The sequence below is a fragment of the Myotis brandtii genome, unplaced genomic scaffold (assembly GCF_000412655.1).
Source record: "Myotis brandtii unplaced genomic scaffold, ASM41265v1 scaffold197, whole genome shotgun sequence".
Classification (NCBI taxonomy): domain Eukaryota; kingdom Metazoa; phylum Chordata; class Mammalia; order Chiroptera; family Vespertilionidae; genus Myotis; species Myotis brandtii.
In genome coordinates, this window is record NW_005357346.1 from 2,319,374 (window position 1) to 2,345,245 (window position 25,872).

Consider the following 25,872-nt stretch of genomic DNA (forward strand, 5'->3'; position numbering starts at 1 on the left):
GCTCCCTCTGTTGTGAGGAGCTTAGTTGTAGTGGAGTGACAGTGAAGAGGGATGGGGAGGAGGGAGGCTGGAGGAGGTGAAGCAGGTTTCCTCATCCCTATCATCCCCATTTCATCCGGAAGATGACCTACAGGTGGCTCGACTTCTTTCCTTGTAGCCGTGAGTGAGATGAGCGAATACTGACGTATAACCAGCCTCTGGTAATTCATGTCGCAAGCTTCTTGGTAGGATACTAATGTTTGAAACTGGTGTTCAATTTTATTCTTTTCTGTGAAGTAAATTGACTGTAAAACGAGGCATAACCTCATGGAGATACCACTGTTTTTCCTTAGAGTGTACACATAGGTTTTGGCTCAATGACTTTTATCTGGAGATTTTTAATAAATGTAACATCTTTATTTTCTGATTTTAAAATGAAAATACTTAACATATTTTTGTAATATTTGCATATATTATTCTAAAGCAGAATTTGAAGGACTCTGGGACTCACTTCCTAATGATGATCAGTATTAATAGTTTGGGATTCATTCCCGTAGGCTTTTGTCAATGTATTTACAACATATAAATGTTATTTCTTCTTTAAAAATGTGTAATCATGCTATATACACTGTTTTATGATTTTTCTCTGTTTATTTAATAACAAGTCCTTTTTGGGTTAGGGTATAGAAATACCCTCCATCCTTTTAATGGATTTATACTCTTCCATTATATCATAATTTTCCTAGCCATTCTTCTATTGGTGAACATATAAGTTGCATTAAACATCCTTTATGCATATCTTTGCCTATGTGGACAAATGTTTCTGTAGGATAAATTTTAAGAAGTAGAACTTCTAGATCAAAGAGTCTGACCATTTTATATTTTAATGGATGTTTTGGGGCTCTGCAAAATGTTATATCAATGTCCTGATTTTTATAGGAAATAAAGTTCTGAAGTTGCAGAAGTTTTAGCTAAGTGTTGTATATATCATTATTAATGTATACAGTTTTTCTAATATAAGGTTTCTAGTAATGTAAAAATCTTTAAAATGACAGCTTGTTTATTCTTACAGTGATGGAGTGGGGGGACGATATTAAAGCAGTTATGGAAGATGAAGCAGTAATGCTGGTGAATCATCAGGCAACAGGAGATGTGTGTACTCTGATGATGTGCCTCCAGGACAAAGGGCTGGTAAGCCATCCTGATGGCGGAAGTAGACAGCAGAAAGGGGAGGTTAACAGAACCAGTTCAAGTACCTTATGGTTTGGAACACAGACTTTCATATGTATATTTTTCCTGAAAATTTAGAAAAACTTAAAAGGAAAAATATGTAATTCTGAGTTACTGCAGAAGAGGAATTTAGAGACTTAAAAAAAAAAATGACGGGGATAATGTGAATTATATCTCCATAAAGCTGTTTTGTTAACAAAGTTAGTATGGTTTAAATTGGGGGCTGTCTTGAGGTGAAGTGGTAGATTGCCATTTTGAGAAATACTGACACAAAAAGCAGTATTGCTTAAGATAGAAGAATAAAGTTGGTCAGTGAATTTGGGGATCTTTAGCCAAAGGAAAATAAGGCAAATACTATTTTGGATTTCATTTGTAAAGCATATTGAAAGGAAAATATCAGACTCATTTAATGTTGCTAAGGCTCTGTTTGAACTGTTGATTTATGTTGCTCCTATTGATAACTAAAAGAGAGGTATATACTGGGTGGGCTTAAAAGAAATTGTCTTTAGCATGAAAGGAATTATCACCTTAGGAGAAGTTAACAAGGTTCTATTCTTAGAAAACGAAATAAGTAGAAAGTATATAAAGTTAATGGAGCTAATATTTGGCCTAATAGTAAATAAACAAATTAGTAGGTATTTACTGAGTGCTTCGTATTCATGGTCAGTGACTATAAATATAGAATACCATCCTATGAGACACTCTCCGACTCTTAAAGGAATTAACAGGCCAGTGGTAGGTGGAGGGAGGGTATGGCAAGCAATACATAAGTGCCCAATGAGAAGTATTCAGTGGCAGGTGAGCTCACAAGTACTGGATGGATATAGAAAACTCTGTGGAGGGAAGAGGACATAAACTTGACCTTGAAGGAGGAGAATTTAGTAAGGCAAAGTAATGAAACAAGGGCCTTGTTCTTTACGGAGAGTCTTGGCCAAAATACCAAGGCAAGAATAAAACTGGTGTGCTTAGATCCTAGAGATTTTGATTCAGTAGGTCAGGGGTCAGAAAATGAGGTGAGAGTCAAGGAAAATATGTTTTATTATTGTGGAGTCTGTTTTTCTTGTTTATATGAAAAGCAGAGGTATTATCTTGCTGGAATGTGGAATAAATCCAGTTCTTTCTTCAATTCAGAATCTTGACTTGTTAAAAAACTATCCTGTATAGGTATGTTTGTACTTCTAGTAATATTTATTGCCTGTCTCCTAAATTCATAATGTTAAAATTTTGTAAAAATTAGTTTATTTGGCTTTGTATCAAGAATCCCCAATTACTATTTTTATTCTTACTGATGATAATTACACTTATAGTGATTATTCAGTGTCCTTAATTAGTTTTGAATCTCAAAGAATGATTCAAATGGTCCATATAAATATGCCTAACATTATTACTCTTAGATCCTAGGATTTTGATTCAGTAGGTCAGGGGTCAGAAAATGAGGTGAGAGTCAAGGAAAATATGTTTTATTATTGTGGAGTCTGTTTTTCTTGTTTATATGAAAAGCAGAGGTATTATCTTGCTGGAATGTGGAATAAATCCAGTTCTTTCTTCAATTCAGAATCTTGACTTGTTAAAAAACTATCCTGTATAAGTATGTTTGTACTTCTAGTAATATTTATTGCCTGTCTCCTAAATTCATAATGTTAAAATTTTGTAAAAATTAGTTTATTTGGCTTTGTATCAAGAATCCCCAATTACTATTTTTATTCTTACTGATGATAATTACACTTATAGTGATTATTCAGTGTCCTTAATTAGTTTTGAATCTCAAAGAATGATTCAAATTGTCCATATAAATATGCCTAACATTATTACTCTAACTCCAGTTTGACATAGATGATAACTGTATTAACCAGACATAGTTAATCTGAAATTCACCAATAATGTGGACAAAAGAAAGTTTTCTTTGTAAAAAGATTTCAGTTAGTTTGTCTTAGGTTCCTTTTTCTGTTCAGAGTAATTTTGTTTTTGTTTTCTGATTAGTTATACTAAACGTTTTTTATGATCTGATATTATTGAACAATTTGAAATCTTAAAGCATTTTAAAATCTTCTTTCATAAAGGAGTAATTGAGAAATACAGAGCAGGAAGTATTATAATCTTTACTTATTGCCTAATAAGTTAGGGCCGTATTAATTTATATTTACAAGTAGGATTGTTTACTTGATTTATTTCATACTCCATGGTGCATTCAAAAGAAAGGACTCTCAACACTTAGAGAGTTGTCTAGACTATAATCAGGTTTCTTCTATTCAACATTTAATTATTTCTTGTTTTTAAATATTTTAGGTTGTTGCTCAAATGATGTGGTTGATGGATCATATTTTTAAGTACACAAACTTTGGAATTGTTTCTCTAATTCATGGAGACTTCTTTATAAGACAGGTAAGTAATGAGCTTTTCCCCCCACAGTGATAGCCGGATGAAACTGATTCTTTATTATATAGAAAGGCATAACAAAACCAGTTACAGCAGGTAAAGTCAGGGAGCGTTCCTCTGACTCTTTATTCCCTAAATCATTTATTTCAGTCTGAGCTTGAGTACGCGTGAGCATTAAAGTGCTGATACTGTAAACATTCTACTCTCTACCCTCCTTCTCCCATCTAAATAGTACGTTCAATAAGTACCTATCAAGCACCTGCCATAGTCTCAGCTCCTTTACTTTGTAGTTATGTGAATTGGGCAAGTTATTTAAACTCTCAAAGTTTCCTCATTTTTCAAATGAGAATAATAGGTACTCCCCTCATAGGGTTGTTGTGGGGATTAAATGAAGTAGTACCTGTGAAGCACTCAGCACAGTGCCTGCTACCTTTGTCATCATATTTGTCATCACCACTATCATCATCTATATTATCACTATTATTTTTATTTGCAAGTCACTGTTATATGAGGTATATAAATTAGCAGTAGAGAAATTATTAAATAAATAAGAGGAAATATTTTGAGAATTCATAGTAGGAAAAGTGAGTACATCAAATTTCTGTGAATCCAGAAAAACTTTAGAGGAAAAGATGATATTTGGTATACATATAGAGAATGAGTATGGGTTTGATAAAAGAAGGTGGGTTGGAATTGAGCCCCAAGCATTAGGCATAATTTAGTGTGTAGGAAAAAGTATCACAGCCTCTTATCAAGTCAGCACTACATTATAGTATTTCCCTGCTATGCTACTAGTTTCACACACTTTATTTTCTCAGAAATGGGCAACTGAAATATGCAGGCATTTTTATGTATGGCAATGCCACACTTAGCTGGTGTTTATATATTTGGCAAATTAAAACAGGATTGTGCAGTACCTTACACATAATAAGTACTTAATGAATAACTAGTGAATCTAATTAAACCTTTCCTAAGAACCACAAATTGAAAATAAGCTGTAAGTATGTAAGAAAATTCTAAGCTCTATGAAAATAGGTGTCATAAAACACATATTCTTTACTTCAGATAGTTTTATGTACAGAACATGTTTTTGTTTTTCACATGCTATGCAATTACCTAGTTTCTTCTGGAAACACCCTTGGTTCTTCTGAGCAGTGATGAACAGACATATGCTCTGGAACCTCAGGGAGAATTGGAAGTGGGGATTGGCCACAAGGTTGAGACAAAATAAATAGTGACCAGAACAACAAAGAAACTAGCCTAATATTTCAGAGTATCTCAACAATTGAAGCACAACAGTTTAGAGGAATCCAGAGAAAAAACTAGCTGAGCCCTTTGCAGCATGGGAGTCTAAGGAAATTATTGAATTTATAGTGTAGTGTGGTATAATAAGTGACCCTAATATGATTCTCAGTATCAAAAAGAGGCTAAGTTATACTAAATTATTGGTGTACTTTGAGAGGATAAAAGTAGAAAGTAATGCACTCTAAAGCATTTTTTATTACAGTATAAAGGCTTGCATACTTAAAGACTATTTCAAATATCAGAGAGATTTGCAAATTCTTTTCTAGATAGTAACAAAACCTATAATATGGAAGGAGGGGAGAGGGAAAAATATTAATGGTAAAGAAAATCTCGTGGGACTTTGCTACTAGATGATTTTGACAAGTTATTTCCAAGAATATTAAAAATATTCTACAAGTAGACTTGGGAACTTATATACATGAAGCTTAATCATAATTCAATTCAGTAAATTAGCTAAGAAAATGTCTTACTTGTTTTGCATTTGGAATAATTTAAAGACTGAAAGCTTACAGATTATTTTAGGGAGCTTCTGTAATTGCGTTGGCTGGAAAATTATTAGTGAATTGATCATACTGGAAGGAAGAACCTTTGTAATATTTCGTTGTGGATTTGGGGACTTTCTAAAACTTTTTCTGGATTCCTCTTTTCGTTCTCTAAGTCATCCTCTTTCTTTCCCTAAAATCCAGTGCATCAGAGTGCCCTGTTAGCTTGACTTTCAATTTTTCCCCCTGAATGTATCTACCCCTTATCAATGTACCATAGTCAGATGTCATCAAACTCCTTTGTCTGGACAACTGCGAAAGTCTTCTAATTTATCTCCTTAATCTTTTTGTCACTGGAGCCAGTAGATTCTTTTTTTTTTTTAATTTATCTTTATAGCCCTAGCTGGTTTGGCTCAGTGGATTGAGCGTCGGCCTGTGGACTGAAGGGTCCCAGGTTCGATTCCATTCAAGGCCACATGCCCGGGTTGTGGGCTCAGTCCCCAATAGGGGTCGTGCAGGAGGCAGCTAATCAATGATTCTCTCTCATCATTGATGTTTCTCTGTCTCTCTCCCTCTCCCTTCCTCTCTGAAATAAATAAAAATAATAAAAATTAAAAAAACGTATCTTTATGTTGAAAGTATTACAGATGTCCCCTTTGTTTGTTTGTTTTTCCCATTGACCTTTGGTGCATGGGACGACACAACTGGCCAGGGCTCTCTGAACCTCTTGACCCTCTCTGTGCTCTTATTCTTTCTTCCTAACACTTATCGCCAGTTGAATTTTCACTCATTTACTATCTTCCCCACTTGAGTAACCTCCATGAGGGTCTCTTACTTCTCTATCTCTAGTGTGTAGTGTTTCTGGGAAACCCCCAGGTGGGCTTGGGCTGCCTGTCGCCATGTCCAATAACGCAGGCAGGGTGGAATCATATCAGGCGTTTATTGAGAAGGCCAACAACCAAGAAGACAGGGAGTTTACAAGCGTCCAAAACTTGTCGGGCAGCAAGGTGCAGGGGACAGGATTATAAAGGGGAATGGTTAGAGTGAGGCCTAAATGCAGCTACATGGAGTCCTGGAGGTCCACAGAGTTCAGCTATTGTTCTTGGTCATCAGTGATGAGATGATGTCTTGACTCTTGATGGGGTTGGCCTGACCGTGCTTAATGGTTTGCTTGCTTGCTGGGTACATTGTCCATTGTCTGCAGTTGAGTCACCTCCTCAATCATTATGTTCGTGATCAAAGAGAGTATGCAGGTGCACCAGCCTAAGAAATGAAACTTAGAAAAACTTAACCCTCTCTTCACATAAGTATATGTATTCTAGGATTTTTAAAGTAATATGATTATTTTTCAGATTAATTCAGGTGTTCTATCAGATTATAAGTCCTCCTCCCGTCAGTAGGACTTTGCCTTGCAAGGAGGAGGCACTCAGTAAACAATCACAGAATTGATGAATGAATGAACTTTCAGGGGCAATAAGAGCAATTTTTTCCATTAGAAAGAAGGGTTTATTTATATGATACTGATAACATCTTTTTACCATTTATGGTCAAGATGGGCTTAGGTAAGTTGAGGGAAATCACCATTCTAGTCTATGATTGAATTTTACTTTAGAAGCTGTTACCACTATTTAATTTTATAGCAGTTTCATGTCAAATGTACCTATACTTATTATGTGTGTCTACCTTCTAGGGAAAATCTCATCGTGACCAACAGCTTCTTCTTCTCAGGAAGCACCTAGAAAATAATTATAGGAACAGAGATCGAAAATGGATTGTTTTATTTCCAGAAGGGGGCTTCCTCAGGAAGAGGCGGGAAACAAGTCAGGCATTTGCCAAGAAAAAAAACTTGCCATTTCTTACACATGTCACTCTGCCGAGGATTGGAGCAACACAAATTATTCTGAATGTACTTGTGGCACGACAGCAAAATGGAAGTCCAGCAGGAGGAGATGTTAAAGAATTAGGTATGATGGTTGTTAGCATTTTTTGCCTTTGTTGGAATTAAGGAGTTCCAGATGATAACGTTGTTCTTTTCTATATTTATACTTTTTGTCAAATAGAAATGATACTCAGAGAGAAGATGAAATACAATGTTAAGGGTTTTTATTTACAAAGGTAGTTCATGCTTACAATAATTCATTCAAATAATACAGAAATGCATGAAGTCAAAGTTGTCTTTTCCTTACCTTACCTATTCTTACTCCTGGCGATTCTCACTGCTACAGTAAAAGCTCCTGTAAATATATTTACATTTTTGTGGAAGTATTTCTGTGGTATAGATTCCTAGAAGTGGGATCGCTACAGTGAAAGACATAGGGGAGAGAAGTGACTAATTTGTGAAACTAAAAATAGATATGCAAATAAAAGTAGTAATGAAATTTTTTTTTTCACTTATAAAATTTAGAAAGCTTTTTTGTTTGTCTTTAATACAGAGAATGAATTTAATACAGTTTGGCATTATTTAAGAACCTTAAAATGTTGATAAATGACTCAGTTACTCACTGCAAAAAATTCTTATTAAAAGGAAATAATCTTTACTTTCAACAATAAAGATAAGTTAAAAGAAAAAAAAAAAAAGAAATAGCCTGAAATACTGGCAAAGCTTATTACAGCATTATTTATAACAGCAAAAAAGTTGCAAATAGCCAGAGGGGAAACAGGATAGGTAATTATAAAGTATCCATACAACAGAATACAACACAGCCTTTACAAATGATGTTGGTGTTTTCTTGGCTTGGAAAGATACTTATACTCTCTAATGTTAATGGAGTGGGAGGGATGTACAACTCTGGTGCAGACAATCTGAGCCCAAAGACAGAAACAATAAGGCAGTAGAAAATGAGTGAAAGACATCAAAATGTTAACTGGGATTGCTTCTCTGAGTTGTAACATTATGATTTTTTTCCTCATTTCTTACTTTTTTCTGTATATTTTAAAAAATAATGAATATATATTACTTTTATGGCCAAGAAAAAGTAAATCACACTCAAAGATGCAACTGCAAATCTTAGAGATAGCCTGGTGAATTGTGAAGATTTGCAGACAGTTTGTGCCAACAACATGAAGACTGTTATGAGCAAGTTTAAGACACTGTGACAGTTTGGTGATAGAAGCTGAAAGAAACTCAGGAGGCCTATTTCCTTAGTAGCATTTTGCTATTTTTTAAAATTTCTTTAGACAAAGTAAAAATAGGAATGATAGGCCCTCAGAAATATGTATTTTTAAATGACAATAAGGACCAGACATAGAAATAATGTGAGATTACACTGAGTTTTCCTTTTATTTGTTGTGTTGTTTTTTTCTAAGCAACTGCTTGGCAGACAGCTCTCTTAATCTTTCATCATCTATTAAGAAGACAACTTGAAAAAGTCTTTTAATAGAAAAGGAAAGTTCAGAATAGCTTTGCTGCTAGAGAGACACTGTGGCAATGTCAGCCAAGCCAAAACTTGAAAGCAAAGGACTTCCAAGTAGGATTTGTTGCACTCATTAAGACTGCTGTTTTTAAATCCTTATATCCAGTCAGTTCCCTCTGATGTTGTAGATCTCAAATGTAGGGACAATTTTCACACAGATTACCAATGATGAAGAAAAATGTTTTTTTCCTTGGGAATGAGACAACTTCTGCTTATAACCAAAGCGAAGTAGTTTATTACTTCTCTTACCTTAATTAAAATTTTTATTCTGTTTAGGAAAAATAATAAGATATTCTAGAAAATTGTGTACTCAAAATCTAGTTTATTTGTATTTTACCATTTTTTTCTCTATGTTTTGGTATTATGTATTTTATTTTGTTGACTGTCCATATTAGTTATTTAGAGATTTATTTCATACAAACACACATGTCTTTGTGTCTGTTTTAATATTTAATCCATATCATTTCAAAGTTAAGTTGTGTCTGATTAACTTTAAATGATTAGGTTTTCTTCGTTTACTAGTATTGTATCATTTAATAGATATTTAAAAACAATTCTTGTGATTCCCCCCCCGTGGTTTTATTATAAAATTTTTCAAACATATGTAAAAGTTAAAACATTTTTATAGTTAATATCTATGAGCTGACCAACTAGATTCTGTAATTAACATTTTACTATAATTTGCTTTATCATCTCTTTGTCCATCTTTGTATCTATCCATTAGTCAATCTTGTTTGTTTGTTTTTTAATGCATCTCAAAATAAGTTGCAGACATTAGTATACCCCTCACCATTTCAGCATGCATGTCACGGGTAGCTTGTCAAAATGTGTTTTGTTACATAAACTCTGTTCCTTTAGCACTATGTTATTAAAAGCATTTTTTACTTATTTTTTATGAGCATCCCCCCCCCCCTTTCAGGATGTTGCCTAAGAAATTTTAAGCATTTAAGGCCAGTTTATAATTATTTGACATACAAAAGTAAAATATCATTGATTCCTAATGTACATTTGGACTTATGTTTGAAAATAAGTTTTCTTTTTTAGGGATCTCACATACCTCAGATAAAAGATAGACCATAAAACATTAACATCTGGCTATCAGCATTCTCTGTGAAGATTCCCCTCTAATTCTTGCTCAAATTGTATTCCATGCTGGCAATAAAAACAGCACTTCCATTCCCTCTCACAACAGTAGTTACCTGTTATACCAACCAGGGCAAACAAGTTTATTGCTTTAGTTGTATGTAACTCTTGCTACAATGGAAGGAGTTTTTTGGTTTTGTTTCAAACAAGACCAGCAACTGGCGATCATGTGTGTCAATAAAATGTTTACTTTTATTGCCTTATTCCAATATTTATTAATGTCTCTCAGGTGTCACAAACCTTGGTGTTCATACTATATTGTGTTATATTTAGTGAATGTTTTTGAGGCCATTTTTGTGATGTGATACTTTAGCTTCTGACCTTTTCATAGGCCAGTTTTTTATGAGTGATAAAATATAAAAAATTAGACCTTGGTAGTGCATAATAGCATTGAATACTTGAATGATACATGTCCAATACATAATAGTGCTGTGATTTGTTAATTTGTTTGAAATCCATCTATTTTATAATATAATAGGAAATACTTCATTCTAAGTGCATCATATAGAACAGTAATACCAAAATTCATCCTGTTTTCTTAAAGCAAAAGGTATATCAATATGCTTAATACTCCTCAAGTAACCTATACTGTTGTTTGTTGTTAATAATATAAAAATTGATCCAATTTTAAGTTGCTTTTTCTTTGTCCTCAGACAGCAGATCAAAAGGTCTCCAGTGGATAATAGATACAACTATAGCTTATCCCAAAGCTGAACCCATAGATATTCAAACCTGGATCCTTGGATACAGGAAACCGACAGTCACACATGTACATTACAGGTAAGGATTCTATATTAGTACTGAACATATATCCAACATAAAGTACTATCTCAGAATAGTGCGATGTTTCAATATTAAATTTTTAATCAATTTTTTTTTCTGTTCTCAGAAAGATTGGCTTTTTGTTCAGTTTCTAGTTGTTTGGTTATATTTTTAAAATCTTAAACAAGGATGAGATGTTTCGATTACAATAAGAGATTTTAAAATGCAACATTAGAAATCATATATACACAAATGTGAATAATATAAATAACTGGGGTTCGATCTCTTTCTCTTTAAATCTAGAGATGTTGGTAGGAAAAACAAAACAGCATTGATTGCCTCAAGTGGGAAATGGGTGCCCAGAGAGATAGAAAAAGGTGATCTGTAAACTATAAATTTCACTGAAAAATAGTAGTTTTGCTTAATGTGGGCTATCTAATCTTCACTTAAAGGCAGATTTTAAAAACTATTCATAAGTGTATTTTTTTTCTGCAGTTAAGCATAATTGATCTTGAATATTACTATTAAGCCATATGGTGCAAAAGCCAATTTTGCTTCACATGATGTAGAACAAGTATTTGTTTTCTTCTTAAACTCAGCTGACTTTTTAAAAATATATATATTTTATTGATTTTAGAGGGAAGAAGGGAGAAGGATAGAGAGATAGAAACTTCGATTGCTGCCTCCTGCACACCCCTTACTGGGGATTGAGCCTGCAACCCTGGCACATGTCCCAACCAGGAATTGAACTGTGACCTCTTGGTTCATGGGTGGACACTCAACCACTAAGGCACACCAGCAGGCTGTTTGTTTGTTTTAATTAAATAAAGCAGGCAGCCCATCCTAGGACCTTGATGGCCAGAGGTTGCCTGAGTTTCAGTGAGTGCATTGTTTGAGCACCAAATGATATACTGATTAAAAAAGTATTATAGAACTACAAAGCACCTTACAAATATAATGTACTGTTATTAAGATATATAAAGTTACATGTATGGATTATTGCTAAATCCATTATTAGTAAATGAACCTTCCCCATAAATTGGATGTAAGCCACTTACTACTTCAAGAGAAAAAAATGTATTTTCTTATTCCTGACTGTTTTTTTTTGACTTCCCAATATTATGTATTGTTTAACTAGGGAAATATTTGTGATTAGTTTGCTTACAACTACATTATTGATCTTTTTCAAGAGTAAAGCTTGTTTTAAAATAAGAGGAACTAAAGGTTTAACTCTGGGAAACATTTGAAGGGAACAACTTTTCCTCCCCCTCTCCCCTTTGTATTCCTGTCACACTGGAAAGCAGCTTCTCCCTATTAAAGAAGTAATGGTCAGTGAGTGCATTGTTTGAGCACCAAATGATATACTGATTAAAAAAGTATTATAGAACTACAAAGCACCTTACAAATATAATGTACTATTATTAAGATACATAAAGTTACATGTATGGATTATTGCTAAATCCACTATTAGTAAATGAACCTTCCCCATAGATTGGATGTAAGTTACTTACTACTTCAAGAGAAGAAAATGTATTTTCTTATTCCTGACTGGGTTTTTTTTTACTTCCCAATATTATGTATTGTTTAACTAGGGAAATATTTGTGATTAGTTTGCTTACAACTACATTATTGATCTTTTTCAAGAGTAAAGCTTGTTTTAAAATAAGAGGAACTAAAGGTTTAACTCTGGGAAACATTTGAAGGGAACAACTTTTCCTCCCCCTCTCCCCTTTGTATTCCTGTCACACTGGAAAGCAGCTTCTCCCTATTAAAGAAGTAATGGGTGCGGTGTGCTGCTGTTAAGGAGTTAATAGGAAAATGGAGCATGATTATATTTTAATCACAGGGACACGGTGTTTATAGGGATAAAAGCAAAAGTAACCCCTGTCCTTCAAATAAATGTCTGCTTCACTCCAAGTCAGGATAGTGAGTTAGATAAGCTGATTGCCTGTGCAGAAGGAGCTTACAGTTTCATTGTCAAAATCTTGAAAAAAGATGTGACCATAAGTGTAGTGGCATAGCTAGATTACTGGAAGCAGATGTGTGGCTTTCATGTCTAATTTGATTGGGACTTTGGTTACTTTGGAGAAGGCATTCAATTAGAGACTTTGGGCAATAATTTATTTTCAGTTTTGAGGGAAAATTAATTCAGAAAAGGAATATTTATTAATGTTTTAGAAACTTTGTTCACTAGCAAGAGTGGGCAAATGTTAACATTTTGATATATTTGCCTCAGGACTTTTTTTTTATTAATAATAAAAATAAAGCATTTCTAGTAAAGTTCCCATTGTTTCCCTTCCCAGTTCCATACCCCTTCCCTCCTACCCTTGAAGCCACTACCATCATAAATTTGGTGGATATTCTTTCTGTTCTTACACTTTTATTATACAGATATGTTTATAATATATAATATTGTTTTGTATGTTTTTAAAAATGTATATAACCATACATGGATATGTCATCTTGCAACATGTGTTTTTCCACTCTGTTGTTTACTAGGTCTTTTTATTTTTACGTTTATGGCTCCCTTTCATTCATTTGAACTATAAACAGTATTTAACTATTCTATTCCCATTATATGATTATCAAACCTTACCTATTCATTCTGTTATTGTCGGATACATATTTTCTCAGTCTTTTTGCTATTATAATAAGTAATATTGCAATGAATAGTCTTATGGCTGGTGTGGTTCAGTGGTTGAGCGTTGACCCATGTACCAAGAGGTCACCAGTTCAATTCCCTGTCAGGCTACATGCCTAAGTTGCAGGCTCAACCCCCAGTAGGGGGTGTGCAGGAGGCAGCTGATCAGTATTTCTCTGACATCAATGTTCTATCTCTCTATCCCTCTCCCTTCCTATTTCTCTTTTTTTAAAAAAAATGCACTGCTATGAAATATAAGATTAGGGTTAAGGTTCAGTCTTCTTTGAAAAGTTTAATTAATCACTATTGGGAATCTAAATGGTTTACTGATTGGTGTCTGTCTTCCCTGTTTAGAATGTAACCTCCATGAGAGCAGATACTTTGCCTGTCTTGCTAACAATTATATATTAGACTAATGCTGGGATATAGTACAAACACAGCACTTATTGAATATATGAATGCTAAAGTTCATGCTGTCTAGACATGCACTGTCCAGTGGTAACAGCCACTAGCCACATGTGACTGTTGAGCACCTAAAATGTGGCTAGTCTGATATGATGTCCTGTAAGTATAAAATACACATTGGATTTCAGAAACTAGTAAGAAATAGGAATGTAAAATATTTCATTAATAATTTTTGTTGATGACATGTTGAAATGATATTTTAGATTTGGGAAGGTGATTGAAGGATTAAATTTTTAAAATGCTACTAGAGAAATAACAGCAGGCTGAGAAATCCCATGATCTGCTGCCTGCAAGCTGGGCAACCAGGAAAGCCAGTGGTATAATTTAGTCTGAGTTCCAAGGTCTGAGAAGGGGTGGGGGAAGAAAAGGTGATGGTGTGAGTCTATCTGAGTCTAAAAGCCCAAGAACCAGGGACACCAATGTCCTTGAGGCATAAGGTGGATGTCGTAGCTTAAACAGAGAGAGTGGGCTCACCCTTCTTCCCCCTTTTGGTTCTATTCAGACCCTCAAAGGATGGGATGATGCCCACCTGCGTAGGTGAGGGGAATCATTTTTACTCAGTCTACTGATTCCAATGCTTATCTTCCAGATACACCCTCACAGACACACCCAGAAATAATGTTTTACCAGCTATTTGGGCATCCCTTAGCCTAGTCAAGTTGACACACAAAATTAACCACCACAGTAGTCTACATAAAAACCCAAGAAACTGAGTTCAACATCTATTTATCAAGTTCAGCAATCTTGACAAAAAACCATTACAGAACAATCAATGGTATCCCTTTGTCCTGACAATAAAATAGAAAATGTAAGTTAAAAAAATACCACTCTCAGAAGCAAGAAGACTATAAAGTACCTACCAATAAAATGTAACAAGAAATGTGTAAGACTTTTATGAACAAAAATAAAAAAATTTATTGAAGAATATAAAAGGCCTTGAATATAAGTGGGAAGAGATACTGTGTTTGTTCATAGAGAGGAAGACTCAAAATTATAAAGGTGTCAATTATCCAAATTAATCTATAAATTTAACATAATTCCAATTACATTATATCCAGGAGGATGTAGAATCAGAGTCCAGGAGGATTTTTCTGGAAACTTGACAAAGTGGTTTTAAAATTTATTTGAGAGAGTAATGATAAATGAATAGCTAAAATAGTTTTGAAGATGAATGAAACAGAGGCATTCTTCCTACCAGATATCAAGACTTAGCGTAATTAGAACAGTGTACTATAAGGGCAGGACCAGATCAATAGAAAGATTAGAAAATCAAGATTTATTTGGGAACTTGTGTATGATTGAGTAGGCATCACATTTCAGTGGAGAAAGAATGAAGTAGTCAATAAATGAAATGGTTTAGGACCATTGATTCTACATATGAGGGAGCATAAAATTGAAATTTCACCCTTTACTATATCCCAAGGTAAATTCCAGATAGATTTTTACCTCAACATCAATGATGAAACTCTAAAGTATTGAAAGAAAATACAGGCAGCACTTAGTGTTCTCATAGTAGGGTAGACCTTCCTTATAAGACACAAAAATCCTAAGTCGTAAATCATGAAGGAAAAATACAAATTTGACTGCATCAAAATTAAAATTAAATACAAATTTGCATCAAAAGCAAAAGCAAAAGCAAAAGCAAAAGACAGCACAAACGAATTTAAGGTGTTTGAAATGCACATAGCAAGGATTCACATTGAGTATACATGTAAAGAGTTTCTATAGATCAATAATTGTTTATATTAACTTTTGGTGAGGTAGAGAAAATGAACCAAATTGGTGCAGCCAATTTGAAGAACAATTTGGCAGTATTATAAGTTCTAACTCTATGACATAACAGTTCTACTTGGGACTATATACACATTCCAGAGAAAGACAAAGATATTAAAACATCATTTTTAGTAAGAGTAAAAAATTGGAAGCAACTTGAATATCCACCAGTAGAGGACTGGCTAAATAAAATGTACATTCTTCAAAGGAATATACTAAATAGAATTTTATATCTGAGTGCTTGACATCTTTAGTTGGGTGTCTATACTCATCTCTCAAGCGAAACTGTCCTAAAAATATGTACTCCACATAGCTTTCCCAGTCTAATTATTGATAGCAACTTCCATCCTTCCCATTATTCAGGTAAAAAACCTTGGTGTTATACTTGTCTCCTCTCTTTCTCTTATATCTCACTCAGTCGGGAAGTCTCTTTGGTTCTATATGCAAATATGTATTCTGGATCTGACTACTTTCTTTACACCTTGGTCCTGGCCACCATCCCCTCTACCCAGCTCTTAGATCACTATATAATCTCCTAATTGGTCACCCTGATTTTACCCTTGGCCCTCTTAGTGTCTATTTCCAGAGTGGTCTTTTGAAAATCTAAGATCATGTCAGCCTCAGGTTCAGAATTCCATAATGTCTTTACCCATCTTAAAAGCCAGGAGCCTTACGATAGTGTCTAAGGCCTTGCTTAATCTGCGCCTTCCTTCTGACCTTATCTCTGACTACTTCTTACTCACTCCCCTTTGGCTATGCTGGCCTTCTTGCTGTCCTTGAACATGCCAATTATGTTCTTGCCTCAGGGTCTTTGTATGAGCTTTTCCTCCTCCTCAGAGACTCTTCTCTTGGAAAACTGCAATGCAAGACAGTGGATTCAGGATGATTTCCTAATTATATTTCTCACTAGAGGCCTAGTGCACGAATTTGTGCATGGGTGGGGTCCCTCGACCTGGCAGCGATTGAGGCCTATTTGGGGGGTCCACCAGCTGAGGGGAGGGGCCGCAGGAGGTTGGCTGTGGGAGCGCACTGACCACTAGGGGGCAGCTCCTGCATTGAGCGTCTGCCCCCTGGTGGTCAGTGTGCACCATAGTGATTGGTCTATCTGTCGTTCGGCCATAACAGTTGCTTAGGCTTTTATATATATAGATATAGATAATTGGTAGTTAAATGGTGATATTCAAAGTATATCCCATAGAGGTAATGTCATTTCTTAGGTACCAGAATTAAGTTCTGAAAAACACAGTAAATGAGAGATCGTATTAAGATACATATTTTTTACATATAAACACCTTTGAAATGAGGAGGGATCTTAAAATTAGTATAATACAACATTAGTTATCATTTAATTGGATATTTGGCATGTAGCACTCCAAACAAACCAAAGTCCAAAAAGTAATTGCTCCTTCTCTCCTGCCCCCTTCCAAAAGGCCAAACAGTGACTTGCCATATGGTTGGTATTCAGCTGTTGACTGTGAATGCCTCTGGGGAAGGGATCTTATTTTTCATTGTATGATTTAGATTTGTTTAATGACATAAATGTCTTCTTCAGTTTTAAAAATTAACTGAAAAAAGAAATTGCCCACAGAATTTAGAATTTTGCTTGAATAATCATTTGAATCATTACAACAAAAGCATTTTCAGCAGATATTTATAAGAATTTAATAAGTTCACATTTAAAATGCATATCCCTTAATAGACACTCAAATGATATAGTCTAAGAGATGTTCATATGCTAGTGTTTTATCCATAATTTATTTTTACATTTATTTTTATTAAAGTATACATACAATATTGCATTAGTTTCAGGTATACAACATAGTGATTTGACATTTATATACCTTACAATGTGATCACCACAATAAGTCTAGTAACCACTTATTACCATACAGAGTTATTACTGACTATATTATTGACTATTTTTCCCATGCTGCACTTATATCCCCCTTGACTTATTTGTTTTGTAACTGGAAGTTATACCTCTTATTTCCCTTTATCTCTGTCATTCATCCCCTGACCCTCTTCCTCTCTGGGAAAGATAAATTTGTTCTCTGTATCAATGAGTCTGTTTCTGTTTGTTTTGTTTATTTGTATCTTTAGTTTTTTTATGCTGAGGCTTTTTCTGTCATTGGTTATAATTATTGCTCATTTCCCCCCTACTCCTGCTGTTTAAAATGTGCTTTTTCCTGTCTGCTTTTCTTTTTCTTTAAAAAAAATGTTTTTATTGATTTTGTAGAAAAAGAAAGGGAAAGGGAAAGAGACACCGATGTGAGAAACATCGATCAGCTGCCTCCTGTGTGCCCCCTGCTGGGGATTGAGCCTGCAACCAGGGCATATGCCCTGACTGGTAATGGAACGGGTGAACTTTCAGTTCATGGGGCAACCTGCAACAAACTGAACCACTCCGGTTGGAACTGTCTGCTTTTCTTTGTTTTATATTTCTTTGCCTCTGTGTTCTAGCTTTTTTTTTTTTTTCTGGAAGAGGCTGGACATTTTAGTCATTTGTCACTGTTTAGAACTTCCATTTGGAAAATGCAGTTACACATTAAATGTAATCATCAAATTTTTAGTTCTGCTTGGCTGTTTTTATTAATGTTCACCACCCACGAGTTCTTTTTGCTTTTCTGCACCAGCAGATTTTTTTTTCACTTTCCTTTAAGAAAGTAAAACTTTTTTTCATATGTTTTTTAAATTTATTTTTATTGTTGTCACTATTACAGATGTCCCCATTTTTTCTTCTTTGCCTCCTCCACCAAGCCCCACTCCCCCTTCCCTCTGGCTATCACCACACTGTAGTCTGCGTCCAGGGTTATGCATATATGTTCTTTTGCTAATCTGTTCACATTCTTTCATTGGTGGTAGCCATTCTGGCAGGTATGAGGTAGTATCTCATTGTGGTTTTAATTTGCATCTCTTTGATGATTAGTGACATTGAACATTTTTCCATATGTCTATTGACCATCTGTATGTCTTCTTTGGAGACGTGACTATTCAGGTTCTTTGCCCATTTTTTAAACTGGATCGTTTGTCTTCCTGGTGTTGAGTTGTGCAAATTCTTTATTTATTTTGGAGATTAACCTCTTATCAAATGTATCATTGGCGAGAATATGTTCTCCCATACAGTGGGTTCCCTTTTCATTTTGTTGATGGTTTCATTTGCTGTGCAGAAGCTTTTTAGTTTGTTGTAGTCCCATTTGTTTATTTTTTCCTTTGTTTCCTTTACCCTAGGAGACATATTGGCAGAAATATTGCTCCGAGAGATGTCTGAGATTTTACTGCCTATGTTTTCTTCTAGGATTTTTGTGGGTGTTTTTTATTTTATTTTATTTACATTAAGTCTTTTATCTGTCTTCAGTTTATTCTTGTATATGGTGTAAGGTGGTGGTCTAGTCCAGTTTTTCCATGTGCATGGTCTATCCTAGAAAATGTTCCAGTTGCTTTGTGTCCTAACATGTGGTTTGTCTGCAGGCTGATGCTCTATCCACTGAGCCAAACCAGCTGGGATGAGTGGAGATTTTTAAAAAACCTTTCTAGTGAATCCAGGGTGTAGCTATAAATATTATATGTTAGTATGTTGAGGAAGAGGCCTGAACAGCTTATTTCAGGACAATGACTCAAAGCAAAATTTCTGGGAATTGAATGCTGGGAGAAATTCTCACATGTTAAATTGGACAGTATCTGTTCTTGTCTGTAAATCTATTTGGTGGCAAGTAGTTTCTGAGTTATTCTTGTCACACTAACCCTGGTGGTGTCAGTTAACAATGCCCATGGTTTTGATGTCTGTCTACAGATGGCATCTCATAAAGGTTTATGCTGGCAGATTACTTTCAATTCAGTTCGTCAAACTCGAGTTCCCACGAAGGAACAGACACTGATTTACACGTTGGGTATGCAAAGATGAGTATAGCAGGGCCCGATAGAAGACACATAAGAAAAGAAATGGAACACACATGAGTAAGCATAATTGCAAAGGACAGAGTTGGCACCGAGAAGGAATTATTAACTGTGTATGAAGGAAGAGGAGGAGGGGGGCCGAGGAGAAGAGGACAAAGGAGTGAAACAGCCTCATCCTTGTCTTCCTCAGGAAGAAGTCAACGAGTACATTTTAAATGGGATGATCCAGAGGAGTGGAATTGGCATATTTATGTATAAGCAATATGGAGGTGATAGCAAAAAAAAAAGGGTTTCTGGGAGACAGGTATCTGAGGAGGGAAAACAGGGCTACTCTTTTTCATTGTGAACCTTGTGGTACTATGTCTTTTGAAAACTACATGCATATTGTTACTGGGTTAAAAAAATTTTTTTAGTGTTAAATTCTATTAACTCTTAGGCCATTTCAAGTGGTGTTTTTCACGTGTCCTGATTACACATGGGGTATGCAAAGATGAGTACAGCAGGGCCTGATAGAAGAAACAGACACACACCCCCCTTCACTTAAACTTACACAGAAATTCTTCCAATTCTTACACTACATTTACCATATTCCAGTTGTATGTTATTTGTTTACTTCTCATATCCTGCTGCTAGATTATTATGTTTTTGAAAGTAGGAACACTTTACCTTAAAACCTTCAGTGCTTTTTAGCTCCTTACATGCAGTTGGCAGAATTGAATTGAGGGGTTTAAGCCATGTTGTTTGTTAACTCACATTTTGGAGCCTTGTGGCATGAAATGTTCTTACTCGAATTTATAGAGGTGCCAGCTGCTAAGCATTATTTCCTATCTTTTTGTGAAAGTGTAATTTACCTAGTGTTCTGAAATCTGATTCTATGGATATTGGTAGAATACTATGTATTTAAGAGTTCATTCTGGATTACAGATAATGAGAATTTTTATTTCTTGAAATTTAGGAGCTAGTTTCTCATTTGGATAGCTATCGGTATTGTAAAGATTTATTTCTGTTTTGTACTTATTTGTTTGTTTGTTTAATTCTAAGAGGACTGGTATTCAGTGCATTTGATACTTTGTCCTATTAGGGGATGATTAATCCTTTTAATATTGTAATCCCATGGTGCCCAAACAATCAGTAGATTGCTTTGGAGGGAGCATTTGGTCTGCCCTCCTGCTATTTCCTAAGGTAAGAGAATGTCCAAGCTATTCTAGGCAGATGGTAGGGTAGGATTTCTTTTAAAACATAGCCCTACTCCCACGATCTCCCCCATTTAAAGCGATAGATATTTCACCAACCTCACCATGTTCTTTCAAGAGTTCGCTTGGTAAACCCAGACTTCCTCTATTTAATTCAGCCTTACTTTTCATGTCATTTTTCTACTTATAAAGATGTTTTAAATACTGTTTCAAGATATTATTTAGCCCTGTGGCTCTTTGTAAATTATCCTTAGGTTGATAAGGCCTGATTTTATATTTACAGATATAGAATATATTTTATAGGTCAAAAAATTAATGCAAATAATTCCCCAAATGCTGATACTCAGTGTGGTAGAGGTGAATAGTTTAAAAAGTACTACTTATATTGCAAAACTTAAAAGTAAAAGGTAATTTGTAATTCCATTTACTTAAAAAAATAAATCTGATTTTTAAATTTTAAAACATTTCTCAGATTTTTCTAAAAATATAAATATTTAAGGACATTTAGTCTGGAGAAAATAAAACAAAACAAATGGCTAAATTTCCTGAGTAGTTAAATTTTCTGTGTAACTCTGGACACCTCCCCTGTGCTGGACCTAAAATTTGTGAGGTTTTATTCTGCTTTGACTTTACCTCACATGTACATATTTCAGGGGTCATCCAGAGATCTGGGTGGGGTTTAGACTCAGGGAAAGAACAGCTTCCAAAAATCCACATAGTACACGAAAGTTCATTAACCTTTTTCTGTACTTTTGTGCATGTTATACCATAGTACAAGTTACCATAGTAATTCTCATAGAGTTAAGATTCTCATAGAGATATGGTATTGCAACAATAAAACAATAATAGTATACTATAAAGAGGAACACTCAGAGAACTCTTAGAAATTAAAAATATGATAAAATGAGTAAAAACTCAATAAAAAGTTTAGACATTAAATAAGAAATCTCCCAAGAGGACAAAAGACAGAGATGGAAGAAAATGAATTCCAACCTTGAATCCTATATCTAGTTCAATTATCAACAAAGTGTGTGGACAGAAAGAAGACATTGGCAGAAATGCAAGGCTTTAAGTTCCCTTTGTCAAGAAACTGCTGGAGAATGTGCTCCCTAAAAATGTGAAGGAAATACAGGCAGAGGAAGACATCGGTGTCAGAAACGTTAACTCCATTTTAGGAGTGCAGAGGACCACCACATCCACCAGAACGATAGTGAAGGGCCTTCGCAAGATGAAAACTACAGGCAGCCAATCCAGAATCTGGGTAAAATCCTTCAGGGAGGTGAAATTGAAAGGATGTCTGATGCACGTGTATGCCTTGGGAGAACCTCTAGACTGCAGGCCAATCTGGCTCTGCCTGTTTTTTAAGTAAAATTTTATTTGAGCACAAGGGCACCCTTTTATTTACACATCGTCTAAGGCTGCTTTCGCACTGCAAGCAGAGTTGAAGCGTTGCGACAGAGACCACATGGTCTGCAAAGTGTAAATAATAGGGTGTCCCCCCAAAATGTATGCACACACCTTGAATAATTATAAAGTCAGTATTTATTAAAATACATTTCATTTTCAAAATTGAGCTATCAGCTGTTAAAGTGTGTGTACATTTTTGGGGGACACCCTGTATTTTTTATCTGACCCTTTAAGAAAAAGTTTGCAGACTTGATCTAGAGAATTGATTCTAGACAGTTGGCCAAGAGCTTGTGGCTGAATCAGTTATGTGTACTTACAAAACTGTAACTGCTCAATTCAGGGAGAACAAAAATAGATCAGGAGAGAAAAAATAGCCATGATTTACTACATGGCCTAACTTTGTATATATTTACATGATTATAAAAATGGCAATGTCTAATATTGTGCTAATTAAAATTACTGTACAAACTGCATTAGGAAGATGAGAAGGATGTGCATGTGTAATGGGAGTAGGAAGAAGAAGGAGCTTAATCCTCACCTTCCATAGTGAGTCAGTAGATAAGCCCCAAAACTAAAGACGAAATGTGGTGATAAATAACAAGATAATTGACCAAAAGAGGTAAAATTTGATTCTTCTCGGAAGGGAGAAACGAAGGGCAGAGGGACAGGGTCTGCTGTTTTTTCATACAAACATTCATTTTGTAGATTTTTTTAACTGTATCTTAATAGCTTTGATAAAGGAAAAAAATTAAAGCCCTCCCTCCCCCCAAATTTGGAAAACAGAAGAAAAGCAACTCTTTCCCAAGGTCAGCAAATACATAGCACTCCCTCATGCTATGGCTCTCGGTTCTCACCTCCAGGGGACATTTATCAGTAATCATCCCAGTCTACTTGCTGTGGAGTCAGGACAGGGTTGCAGCATCTTCAGAATCATGCTCTAGCCAAGAGTGGGCTTTGCTCATAAAACCACTATCTCTGACATAATTTGCAAAATGGCACCAATTTAGGGGTATTCTGTCTAGTTCAGACATTCCCAGTAAAATAACATGACAAAGCTGCATTATTTGGCCTAGCATTCGACTACTCTAGTGTCCTAAAGGAGTTGCCTTTTAAAATTTCATCTTTTCTAAACAGCATTCCCACTTAACACACAAACAAGGGAGGACAGTTTTTTCTCAGTAATTTGTAGATCTAGGATAATCTAATAATATGTTTCTACCATTGAGCACTAGGCCTAACATATAATAGGCTAGTGAATGTTTGAATGAATGAATAAATGAACTCGGTTATATAATCAACATTTAAAAAAAAATCAAAATAACTTGAGAAGCTGAAGAAACCGACCCTTGCAAAAGAGGATTCCATACCTTTCTTCAGCTTTTCAGTCACCAGAGCTTAACTGCAGTTCTGAATGATTTTGACTTCTGAATTAAAGTAGTTTTTGCTCTTTTTTTCTTAACTAGGATCTTTCCAATTAAGGATGTACCCCTGGAGACTGATGAACTTTCTGATTGGCTCTATCAGCGTTTTATTGAAAAAGAGGAACTCTTATCACATTTTTATGAAACAGGTACACAGTATCCTATTACATACCTTCCTGAAGTTACTGGTAGTTCAAGATAAGCATTTTTTTTTAAATTCTTCAGATATCCTAAAGGAATCAGAGTATTCTATACTTAAGAATTTCATCTTAGAATTTTCATAAAGACAAACTTACATTAAATGTATTCGGGCGCTTGTTCATTAGCCATGTACAAATGGGTCTAATTCAAGAGAGTACACAGTCTGTAGAAGACTTCTGATCATACATATGCAATTATATGGACTGTTTTATAAAATAGCAAATGACCTTCATTTTTGGCATTGTAATTTGATTGTTTAAATAATACCATCATCATTTGTAAACACTTTTAGTATGCTTTATTTTTTTAACATATAAGGATAAAGTTCACTATTTAGTTTTCATGGATACAACCTTATACTTTTCTCCTTGGGAGAAAAAAGTCTATTTACCCTAAGTCTCTTTTCTATATTTAATATTTTTTATGTTCTATGAAAACTACAGTGCAGTGAAAAAGACATAACAGGGGAGGAAGAGAGAGGAAGGAAGAAAGGAAGTTTTGAAAGGAGGAAATTGACGTTGGTAGAACTCCAGGCACTACCCAAGTGCTTTCACAAATAGCTATTTGTAGGCCTATTTTCTAGAGCAGGGGTGGGGAACTTTTGTTCTGTCAAGGGCCATTTGGATATTTATAACATCATTCGGAGGCCATACAAAGTTATCAACTTAAAAAATTAGCCTGCTGTATTTGGTCAAACATTTAATTAACTCACCCCAAATACCTTGGCAGGGCCAGGTGAAGTGATTTCCCAAGCCCCTATATGGTAGCCTCTAGAACAGGCTGGACGTTCCTCACCTCTGTTCTAGAGGCTACCCTGGGGAGGGGAAGGTGAAGTGAAAGTTGTTCCAGGTTTTAGAATGACCATGGGATATTCGATAAACAGAAGGCACTATTTTTTCCCCACTTAGACATTTTTTGGTACAGAATTAAAGTTCATGCCGAATCAGACTGTCAAGGCCTGCTGTTGAGCAAAGGCTGGTACAGTGATTACCTTTAGTACTTTTGGTTTGGGGTTTAGGACTGTTTCACTTTGCCCTCCAGAGGATTCCTTCCTGATCTTAACTTTCTGATTCTGGGGCCGTGGAGTAGTGCCTATTAATGTGCCAGGAGTTGGGCACTATGTATGTCTTTAGCATTCCTAATAAGATGCCCCTCTCCATGTGTGCAATCCTTGGTCTCACTCTCACACTTTACTTAAAAATAAGACAGGATAAATGTATAAGACGGCATGAGGCACTTAAGAGACCAGCAAGCTCTCTCTTTTTTTCAATCTGTCTCTTGCTTTATGATATTTGCCCTAAATTGTACAACAATAATGGAAGCCTCTTTTGAATAAAGCTATTTGCATAATAGACCTTAAAACAGTGGTTCTCAACCTTCTGGCTCTTTAAATATAGTTCCTCATGTTGTGACCCAATCATAAAATTATTTTCGTTGCTACTTCATAACTGTAATGTTGCTACTGTTATGAATCGTAATGTAAATATCTGATAAGCAGGATGGTCTTAGGCGACTCCTGTGAAAGAGTCGTTCCACCACCAAAGGGGTCTCGACCCACAGGTTAAGAACCACTGCCTTAAAACTTAAAAGTGCTCTCTGTATATTGCTTGTGAGAAGCAAATCCCCTCATGAACCAGCTTAGCTGGGAGATTATCCACAAGGACAAAGACTATTTGAAATGTTGAAGAGTGTTACCAAGATGACCTTAGATAATATTGCCCTGACATGGTCTAGCTTTCCTTTCCAGAAACCTGTTAACTTTGTGTATTAATTAATTACATAACAATAATTGAATTAATTAATGCAAAACACTTAAATGATTCTTTTTATTATTAAGATATATTTCATAAACCATATCGCCTTTTGAAAATATCAATGATTTACAACTACTTTTTTTTTCCTATTGGATACTTGAAAGAACAACCACTTTTTTGTGGCAAAGACATTTAACTTGTAAATAGAAGAATGAATGTAAGTTCATGCTCTTTCGGAAAGTATTCTATATCGACTTCACACATCTTGTGTCCTGGCCACTGTGCAGATCTCTAGGGATACAGTGGGAAACAAGGCCGCGGAGTGCTGCTCTCATGCAGCTTATTCTCCCACAGGAGACAGTCTGTAGGAAAAAGAAGACATAGGTGGGGATATTACAGATTGTGGAAAGTGCCAAGAAGGAAATAAACGTGG

At 35.2% G+C, this 25,872-nt stretch overlaps 1 protein-coding gene across 4 annotated transcripts in view; it reads left to right on the forward strand.

Annotated features, from left to right (window-relative positions):
• LPGAT1 (lysophosphatidylglycerol acyltransferase 1) overlaps positions 1–25,872 on the forward strand; it is an 87,800-nt gene that overhangs the window by 56,824 nt on the left and 5,104 nt on the right. For all 4 annotated transcript variants that reach the window (XM_005865170.2, XM_005865172.2, XM_005865171.2 and 1 more), the window contains exons 3-7: positions 1,052–1,170; positions 3,496–3,591; positions 7,063–7,336; positions 10,582–10,708; positions 23,527–23,633. In XM_005865170.2, the coding sequence (XP_005865232.1) occupies positions 1,052–1,170; positions 3,496–3,591; positions 7,063–7,336; positions 10,582–10,708; positions 23,527–23,633 (723 nt within the window). The remainder of the gene's footprint in view (positions 1–1,051; positions 1,171–3,495; positions 3,592–7,062; positions 7,337–10,581; positions 10,709–23,526; positions 23,634–25,872) is intronic.